We start from the raw sequence: 10,367 nt of genomic DNA on the forward strand, positions 1-10,367 counted from the left end.
ATCTCTCCCTCCTAACCCCAATGCCATTCAATTTTAAGGTGACTGGGACCTACTCAGCACTATAAAGTCCAATGCGAGTTGAATCGATGAATACTGAAAACATTATGCGCATCGCTCAGCATCTGTGGAAAGGGAAAGAGGCGCTACCAATAATTGTTTTTCCAATCGGACATCTCTTGATCTTGTCTTGAACATAGAACAATACAGCGTAACAACACACACTCAGGCCTATCCAGGCCTACAATATATGTGCCAACCATGAGGTTAATTTTAAACTAATCCCATCTGCCTGATGTGGTCTATATCCTTCCATCCCCTGTCTGTTCATGCGTCTGTCTAAATGCCCCTATCATATATATTTCACCTGGCAGTGTATTCCAGGCACCTACCACTCTGTAAAAACAAAAACACTTGCATTGCACATCTGCTTTGAATGCTCCCCACTGACCATAAAGCTATGCCCTCTAGTGTTTGATCTTACCACCCTGAGAAAATGATTCTGCCCTTTCTCTGCCTCCCTTAATTTCATGTGGTTCTATCAGGTCACTCCTCAACCTTGACTGCCCCAGAGGAAAACCAATCCATGTTTGTCCCTCCTCCTCACAGAGTTGGATGATCAGCCATGATCATAGTGAATGGCGGTGCAGGCTCGAATGGCCGAATGGCCTACTCCTGCACCTATTTTCTATCTTTCTATGTTTCTATGTTTATTCCTACTACCATGTTTATGCATGATTCCACCATTTGCTACACTATATTCCATCTTCCACTTCTCTGCCCACTCTCCCAACCTGTCCAAGTCCTTCTGCAGAGTCCCTGCTTTCTCTACACTACCGACCCCTCCACCTATTTTCGTATCATCCGCAAACTTGGCCACAAAGTCTTCAATCCCCTCGTCCAAATCATTAATATACAACGTGAAGAGCACTGACCCCGGCAAAACTACACTAGTCACTGACAGCCAACCAGAGAAAGCCCCCTTTATTGCCACTCTTTGCCTTCTGCCATCCAGCCAACCTGCTATCCATGCTAGTGTCCGCCCTTTGATACTGTGGGCTCTCATCTTCCTTAGCAGCCTCACATGCGGCACATTATCAAAGGCTTTCTGAAAATCTAGGTAAACAATATCTACTGACTTTGTCTGTCCTGCTATTTACTTCTTCAAAGAATCCCAGCAAATTTGTCCAGCAAGAGCTCCACTTCATAAAGCCTTGCTAACTACAGCCTATTTTATCGTGAACTTCAAAGTACTCCGTAAACTCATCCTTTATAATGGGCTCTAAAATATTACCAACCACCAAAGTCAGACAATTCTCCTTTGCTCCCTTCATGTGCAGCGGGATAATATTGGCAATTTTCCAATCATCTGGGTTCTCTACTGTCTCTAGTGATTCTTGAAAGATCACTATCAATGCCTCCACAATCTCTAAACCCTCCTCTTTCAGAACCCTAGGGTGCAGTCCATCTAGTACAGGTGACTTATCCACCTTCAGCCCTTTCAGCTTCCCAAGCACCTTCTCCCTAGTAACAGCCACTCCACTAACTTCCACCCCCTGACTCTCTTGAATTTCAGGCACGTTGCTGGTGTCTTCCACTGTGAAGACTGATGTAAAAAAGTTATTCAATTCCTCTGCCATTTCTTTATTCTCCATTATCCCTTCTCCTGCATCATTTCCCAGTGATCCAACATCCACTCTTGCCTCTTTCTTACTCTTTATATAACTGAAGAAACTCTTGCCATCCTCTCTCATATTATTGGCTAGCTTACCTGCGCATTTCATCTTTTTCTCCCTTATTGCCTTTTTAGTTACCTTCTGTTGTTTAAAAGCTTCCCAATCCTCTGGCTTCCCAATAATCTTTGCAATGTTATATGCCTTCTCTTTTAGTTTTATACTGTCCATGACTTATCAGCCTTGTCAGCCACAGTCGCCTCTTTTTCCCCCGAGAATCTTTCTTCCTCTTTGGAATGAAAAGATCCTGCATCTTCCGGATTATTCCCAGATATTTCTGCCATTGCTGTTCCACCATCACTCCTGCTAGGATCCCTTTCCAGTCAATTTTGGCCAGCTCCTCCCTCATGCCTCTATAGTCCCCTTTGTTCAGCTGTAATACCGACACATCCAATTTCATCTTCTCCCTCTCAGTTTGCAGATTAAAACTTTCATGTTGTGGTCGCTACCGCCTAATGGCTCCTTTACCTCGAGTTCCCTTATCAAATCCGGTTCATTACATAACACTAAATCCAGAATTGCCTTTTCCCTGGTAGGCTCCACTACAAGCTGCTCTAAGAACCCATCGCGGAGGCTTTCGACAGACTCGCTTTCTTGTGGTCCAGTACCAACCTGGTTTTCCCAGTCTACCTGCATGTTGAAATCTCCCATGACTCTGAGGGGTGACCTTATTCAGGTGTATAAAATCATGAGGGAGTAGAATGCAGAGCTTTTCTCCGCACAGTAGGGGAATCAAGAACTAGAAGGCACAGATTCAAGATGAGATGGGGCCTGATTTGATGGGAACCTGAGGGCAACTTTTTCATACAGAAGGTGCCGTTGCTGAACTGTCATAGATGGGCAGATATAATGATAGCATTTCAAAAAAATTGGACTGACAAATGGATAGGGAAGGTATACATGGGTATGGGTCAGGTGTGGGGAAATGAGCTTGGATGGGACATTGACATTGGCATGGATGACTTGGGCCAAAGGGCCTGTTTATGTGCTATCTAACTCCATGATTCTATGCTGGCAATGCTCTTCCGATCAGGCAGCATTTGTGGAGAGAAAATCAGATAACATTTCTAACCTGTGATTTTTTTTATCATAGCTGCAGAAAATGCTGATATCAATCCAAGTTTCATTGAAAGGCTGAGGGCTGGAGAGAACATAAGTTCTTTGCTAGGTAGCAGAAACTGAATGATGTTAGTGAAAGGCTTGGATAGTGTGGATGTGGAGAGGATGTTTCCACTAGCGGGAGAGTCAAGAACTAGAGGTCGTAACCTCAGAATTAAAGGATGTTATTTGAGGAGACATTTCTTTAGTCAGAGGGTGGGGAATCTGTGGAATCCTTCACCATAGAAGGCTGTGGAGGCCATCAATGGATATTTTTAAGGCAGAGATAGATAGATTCTTGATTAATTCAGATGTCAGAGGTTATGAGGAGAAGGCAGGAGAATGGGGTTGAGAGGTGAGAGATAGATCAGCCATGACCGAACGGCGGAGTAGACTTAATGGGCCGAATGGCCTAATTCTGCTCCTGTCACTTATGACCTTATGACCTTATGATATGTGGGTGATAGAAAATGGGCGATGAAGACGGCTGCTTGGAGATGTCTGAAATGATGGAATGGAGAAAAAACATTGGAAGTGTGAAACATGGTGTTGTGATCATCTGAGCAATCCTAAACATGAAGGTGATCATTTGGAACTCCAGGTTCTGAGGTCTTGTACATTCCTGAATTTGGTTGCTCCACCATTGAGCAGCCATTGTTTGACCTCCAGCCTCCGAGTTGTCTCCGCCCTGAACTCTGTTGCTTCTCCAACTGTTTTCGCCTCCTGTAGGATGCGATTAAAACCCACTTCCTTTTGAACCAACTGTAAGTCTTCAGTCCTAATGTCTGAAAACATTTCTTAGAATTGGACTTGTCTTCCACATTGAAGCACAAAACTGCTGATGCTGGAAATCTGAAACATGAAGTAAAAGCTGGCAATAATCAGCAGAACAGCTGGCAATTGTAGTGAGGTTGATGACATTTCAGATTTAGCCTCCGGTATGCTGCTTTTTCTGGCTAATTTGTATGCATCATCCTTCGCTTTGATACTATCCCTGATTTCCCTTGTTATCCACGGATGCACTACCTTCCCTGATTTATTCTTTTGCCAAACTGGGATGAACAATTTTTCTAGTTCATCCATGCAGTCTTTAAATGTCTTCCATTGCATATCCACCGTCAACCCTTTTAGAATTAATTACCAGTCAATCTTGGCCAATTCACGTCTCATACCCTCAAAGTTACCTTTCTTTAAGTTCAGAACCATTGTTTCTGAATTAGCAATGTCACTCTCCATCCTAATGAAGAACTCAACCACATTATGGTCACTCTTGCCCAAGGGGGCACGTACAACAAGACTGCTAACTAACCCTTCCTCATTACTCAATACCCAGTCTAAAATAGCCTGCTCTCTCGTTGGCTCCTCTACATGTTGATTTAGATAACTATCCCGCATACATTCCAAGAAATCCTCTTCCTCAGCACCCCTGCCAATTTGATTCCCCCAATCTATATGTAGATTGAAGGCACCCATTATAACTGTTTTTGCCTTTGTCGCACGCATTTCTAATTTCCTGTTTGATACCATCTCCAACTTCACTACTACTGTTAGGTAGCCTGTACACAACACCCACCAGCGTTTTCTGCCCCTTAGTGTTTCGCAGCTCTACCCATACCGATTCCACATCCTCCAAACTACTGTCCTTCCTTTCCATTGCGTTAATCTCCTCTCTAACCAGCAACGCTACCCCACCTCCTTTTCCTTTCTCTCTATCCCTCCTGAATATTGAATATCCCTGGATGGTCAGCTCCCAGCCTTGGTCACCCTGAAGCCATGTCTCCGTGATCCCAACTATATCATAGTCACCTGCAGTGGTTTCCTCCCACATCACAGACTTGTGGGTCGGTAGATAAATTGGATGCTGTAAACCTCAGTGAGTGGTAGAATCTGGGAGAAGTTGGTGGAATTGTGGGGAAAATAAAATGGGATTAGTGTAATTGGGCGCTGATGGCTGGCATGAAGTATGAGGCATGTTTTGGCCTCCGATTCAGATCAACAGTTTTCTGGAGCTGGAATTATATTTTGGTTCTCCCTCGCCACCTTTGAAATTGCAATTAGTTTTATGTAAAATAGAAGTTTAGTTCAGCATGGAAACAGGCCCTTCAGCCCTGATCACCATCCCCGCACATTAATACTACCCTACACACACTACATAGAAACATAGATTTTAGATGCAGGAGTAGGTCATTCGGCCCTTCGAGCCTGCACCACCATTCAATATGATCATGGCTGATCATCCAACTCAGTATCCTGTACCTGCCTTCTCTCCATACCCCCTGATCCCTTTAGCCACAAGGGCCACATCTAACTCCCTCTTAAATATAGCCAATGAACTGGCCTCAACTACCCTCTGTGGCAGAGAGTTCCAGAGATTCACCACTCTCTGTGTGAAAAAAGTTCTCCTCATCTCGGTTTTAAAGGATTTCCCCCTTATCCTTAAGCTGTGACCCCTTGTCCTGGACTTCCCCAACATCGGGAGCAATCTTCCTGCATCTAGCCTGTCCAACCCTTTAAGAATTTTGTAAGTTTCGGACAATTTACATTTATACCAAGTCAATTAGCCTACAAACCTGTATGTATTTGGAGTGTGGGAGGAAACCGGAGTTCCCAGAGAAAACGCACACGGGTCACGGTGGGAACGTAAAAACTCTATACAGACAGCACTCGTAATCAGGATCAAACCAGGGTCTCTGGCACTCTAATGCAGCAACTCTACCGCTGTGCCACTACGCTGCTGATATAACCGCCCAGAACTGTCCATGGATTTGTCTTTTTTAGGAGATTTCAGAAAGGGGGTTGTAATTTGTTCCTGACCCACACCTTTAGCCCAACAAACTAACTAAAAAGGTGTTTAAGAAGGAACTGCAGATGCTGGAGAATCGAAGGTACACAAAAAAGCTGGAGAAACTCAGCGGGTGCAGCAGCATCTACGGAGCGAAGGAAATAGGCAACGTTTCGGGCCGAAACCCTTCTTCAGACTGAAGAAGGGTTTCTCCAGCTTTTTTGTGTAACTAAAAAGGTGCTTGTACTAATGCAATCTTGCCCATGTTATCAGGACGATCAAATATTAGATGATGTCTTCTTATATTAACTAGGACAAATAAAATTCCTTGTTTATTTAAACATGGATTGTGGTGTTTTCTTTTGTAAATTTGATCCAACAGAATTTCTTGTTAAAATTTCAGGAGCTGGAAATGCAGGCTAGAGCTCATGGTCTGCCCACCATGTCTTCAGGTCTTAGTCCTATGGAGCTGGCTGCCCACCTCGTCAAGCATGAATCCCACCAAGGGGGAAATGGTTCCGATTATCTGCAGCAAGCAACATTGCCTCAGATGTTGAGTGAACTCAATGAAGGGTCCTATAACTATTTGGATCCTTTATCTCATTTCACAGACTTGTCCTTCAGTGCATCTTTAAAACAAGAGAATCGGCTTGATGAAACACTAATGGACAACACCATCTCCGTGGGCTCAAATCATATGTCTGCGACATCACCCAGTGCATCTAAAGGTAGCAGTAGGAGAAGCAGCTTCAGCTCGGATGATGATGAATTATGATCGATGCAGTGATCCAGTAAAGGACTGAGATTGTTCTATTTCTCAAGAAAAATGATTAAACACAGTCAATTTGCTTAACTACTGATTTCATGCGAGCCATTTGCACATTGGTATTCCAAATCTTCACTGTATAGGGTCAGAACTACTTCCTCATCCATGTTCATTTTACTCTGGTGCTGCTAATCCTTTATGAGAAAAGATGGAGTTCACAAATAGCCAAGTTAAAATTGTGTATTTTCAGAAGCGATATAACATTTTGTATGAAGAATTAACATGGAATGTAAATCTTCCAACTCTTCCTTATTTTATTCTCAAAGGGCCAATTGATTCATTTACTGAGCACTAGGTGGGAGAATTTTATTTGCCTGTTAATTTAAAAATGTAATTTTGTGGAAGGGTGAAGGTTACCGTGGTTGGAAATAATTGGAGGCAGCACCAAAATCTGTCAAACTAAGTCTGACAAATATACACAAAACTAGATATGTAGTTGTCCTGTCCCAATGGAATGATTGCAGATGCAACGTGGTTTATTGAAGGATCTGACAAAAATGTATTTCAGAAAAAAACATTATTGAATGTGCCTGCTAAGAATTTTAAGTCAGAAATGTTTTTCTCCTTGGTCAAACTGTAAGCATGTGCTTTGAGGATTTTTTTTTTAGGTTTGTCAAATCTTGCTTAATGGGGTGTGGAGCAGAACAGTGAACTGCTTCACATTTTTTTGTTATTTAAAAACGGAAATTGAGCAAAAGGGAGATTTTTTTAAAATTTGAGAAATACCCAGTTGATGCAAAAAATAACCACATTCTTATGATAATTAATCCACAGCTATGGTGAATTAGTTGTATTGTGCACACACAAACACCAATGTTTAGGGTATAATTAGTATGTACGTTAGTTTGTGAGAATTGTAATGCATTAAGCTAATGCAAAAAATAGAAACATATGTCAGGTTTTTCTTAAGTTGGATAGGAAGTGGGACAACAAAATAGTGGAACAAATCAATTGAAGAAAAATATGTTTAATTATGTTTATATTAAGTAGAAGTGTATCAGTGTGTTACTTCCCATTTTTGTATTAAAAAGGTAAATAGGTTGTCAAATTTAATTTCTACCTATTGGAGTTGACCATTATTTTTATATGCTATTTCAACATCTCAATGCAAGGCATTTTCTTCACACAAATGTACATTAATCAGATGATAGAACTGTTCTCTCCATAATGGATCCATTTGTTAATGGAATACGAGTGTCATAACATTGTTGCATTAAAAATATAGAGGTAAAACAGAAGCCCTTCAAACATATGCCTCCGTCTTTCTTGATGAGCAAGGGAATCCTAAAAATAAGGCACTGTGCTACAAGATATTGAGAATGATGTGGTCAGATGGAGATGAGTTCTAAGAAGAGTTTTAAGAGAAAGCAAACAGAGAAACGAAGGAAAGGAGATATTTCAAAGCTCAAGACCCTGCTGACAATATGTGTAAAAACAGAAGAAAGCCAGACATGGAGAAATGTTAAACTTCAAAATGTGTCTTGAGGCTGGATGAAATTATAAACATGGGACGTAGTGAGATTTTGAAGGGACTTAGACAGGAAAGGGAATTTTAAATGTACTGATGATTTAGAACTACATTTGGCTAGCAAAAATGGAAGAGGCGGTGGTGAGCAGGACTTGATGCAGATTAGAATGTGGTTAACTAAGTTTGAATTAACTCTTAATTGATGCTAATGGTCTTGTTCCCGCTGCTGAATAAGGCTTTGGATCTGCTGGAATGCTATATTTTGTAGTCTGCAACTTGTCGTAAATTAATGGGATATAATGGTGGGGTGAGGTGGGTGGGGGAACTTGTGTGACACCATTTTTGATCACTTGTAGTATAGATTAAATCATAACATGGGAACTGTAAGCAGCAGTATGTCTTTTGGCTCTTTGCATCTTATCCCTTGAACCTTGCTCTTTGTTGTCTTTGACGGCTGATTCCACATTCTTGCATCATTCCCCACCCCCTAATATTCGTTAATTTTTCTTGGTGTATAGTCCATTATTCTCAGTCTTGAATATACTCAACATTCACAGTCTGTGGGAAATTCCAAACATTCATAACAATATGAATGAAAACATTTCTACTTTTTATTCTGGTCCAAAATTGCTAATATCTTTTTCAGAGCCAATGCTTTACATCCCTTGTTTTGGAAGGACATCCTTCAAATATCCAGACATTTTTTAAAGTAATGAGCATTGATTGTGTATGAATCATTAACATTTACTGTAAGGTTTGGAAAAAGTTGATTTCATGATTCATTTTGCTGTCATTTAACAATGTTATTATACATATTTTTCCAATTAAATTTAATTTTCAATGGGAGAGAATATTTGTCATCATTCCTTTCTGTATAAATGGGTTTACAATTGTTACAATATACAGATCAGTTGACCAGCTTTGAGAATGAATGAAGAGATGAAGATTTTGACAGTTTTTTAATGTGTAAGGCAAATATGTTGTGGAAGGGTTTTGGGTCTTAAGCGTTGACAATCATGAATATTTTTGACTTGTAAGCCTATATCCAAGACTACAAACTATTTTCAGAAATGTACTGTTATTGTATTTCGAATTTTGTATGAAATAACATTTTGTAAGATTTGTACATATTAATCTTTTGTGAAGAGTTTTTGTGTGAAAAATCATGTACAGTGTTTGTTTATATGTGACCACTGTCTCTGAACTATTCCTGAAGCTAGTAAATTCCTCAAAAATAGCATCAAACTTGTGATCCACTTTTTTTTTTGCTTGCAGTATTCAGACTACTGTCATATGATGTTTTCCCAAAATAGAAATAGCACTAGTTCTCATTTGATTTGTTCTTACTGCAGACAGTAATTCAAACACCAACGTTATTTAAAAAGGAAATCAGAATTATGGCATTTTTAGCTTCCAAATACAATCTGAAAGATCCTAAATATAACTTACTGATTTCCCTTTTAAGAGATTATTTATTGATTGTTTTAAATAACTTTGCTTCTCAAAGGCTGTAGACTTGTGTAATGCCTGCAAGTTAATCAATGAGCAGTTTCTTGATCATAGTATTGCAACACTCTTTTGACCCTGTTCTATTTGTGAGCGTCGGAAGATAAAACAGAAGGCCGTTTCTTTGAGCTGCGAGGACATTTGTAGAGGCGCAAGTAAGAAATACTTTGAAGTCTTTATTTTATTTGGAGTCAAGTAAAATGTACATATGATGTGGGATAATTTATTCCATCCACTATTGAAATGTGGATACAAGAAAGAGAAAGTAAGATATTCAGGAAGGATTAACAATATACAACCAAAAACAGCATCTGCCACATGCATTTATTAGGATTGGTGATAACTCAATGGGCTTCTGAATTTCCAAATGATTCAAAACTTGATTATATTTAAACCCAAGATAACAGCTTAATTTTCCCAATTTCATTTTAAGTAAGTCACATGCATGTTTTCAAACAAAATAATCAAATTGAGTCATTTCTAAGTTGGAGGAGACGGTATAGATCTCAAAGTGTTTGTTGCTGTGGAACAATAATACAAGATGGAATATTACAATTTTGAAAGGGGCAAATGCAACTATGCATCCTGACAAGCCCAGTGAAATGGTAACCAATGTACTCAAAGGAGTGGAAAAGGAAGTCAGCAAAACGGAGTAAAGATATGATTTTTGAGTAGGGGTTCATGGACATGACCATACAATATAACCATATAACAATTACAGCACGGAAACAGGCCATCTCGGCCCTACAAGTCCATGCCGAACAAATTTTTTTTCCCCTTAGTCCCACCTGCCTGCACTCATACCATAACCCTCCATTCCCTTCTCATCCATATGCCTATCCAATTTATTTTTAAATGATACCAATGAACCTGCCTGCACCACTTCCACTGGGAGCCACCACTCTCTGCGTAAAGAAGTTCGCCCTCATATTACCCCTAAACTTCTGTCCCTTAATT

General features: G+C 40.3%; 1 protein-coding gene across 4 annotated transcripts in view; it reads left to right on the top strand.

Annotated features, from left to right (window-relative positions):
• The window catches only part of LOC129706515 (transcription factor EC-like), a 36,194-nt gene extending 26,733 nt beyond the window's left edge, over positions 1-9,461 (top strand). For 2 of the 4 annotated variants that reach the window (XM_055650870.1, XM_055650871.1), the window contains exon 6: positions 6,014-9,461. In XM_055650870.1, the coding sequence (XP_055506845.1) occupies positions 6,014-6,385 (372 nt within the window). In that variant the 3' untranslated portion in view covers positions 6,386-9,461. The remainder of the gene's footprint in view (positions 1-6,013) is intronic. The other 2 variants (XM_055650874.1, XM_055650873.1) reach the window with 1 other exon arrangement.
• Positions 9,462-10,367: the final 906 nt, after the last annotated feature.

The sequence above is a fragment of the Leucoraja erinacea genome, chromosome 19 (genome assembly GCF_028641065.1).
Source record: "Leucoraja erinacea ecotype New England chromosome 19, Leri_hhj_1, whole genome shotgun sequence".
Classification (NCBI taxonomy): domain Eukaryota; kingdom Metazoa; phylum Chordata; class Chondrichthyes; order Rajiformes; family Rajidae; genus Leucoraja; species Leucoraja erinaceus.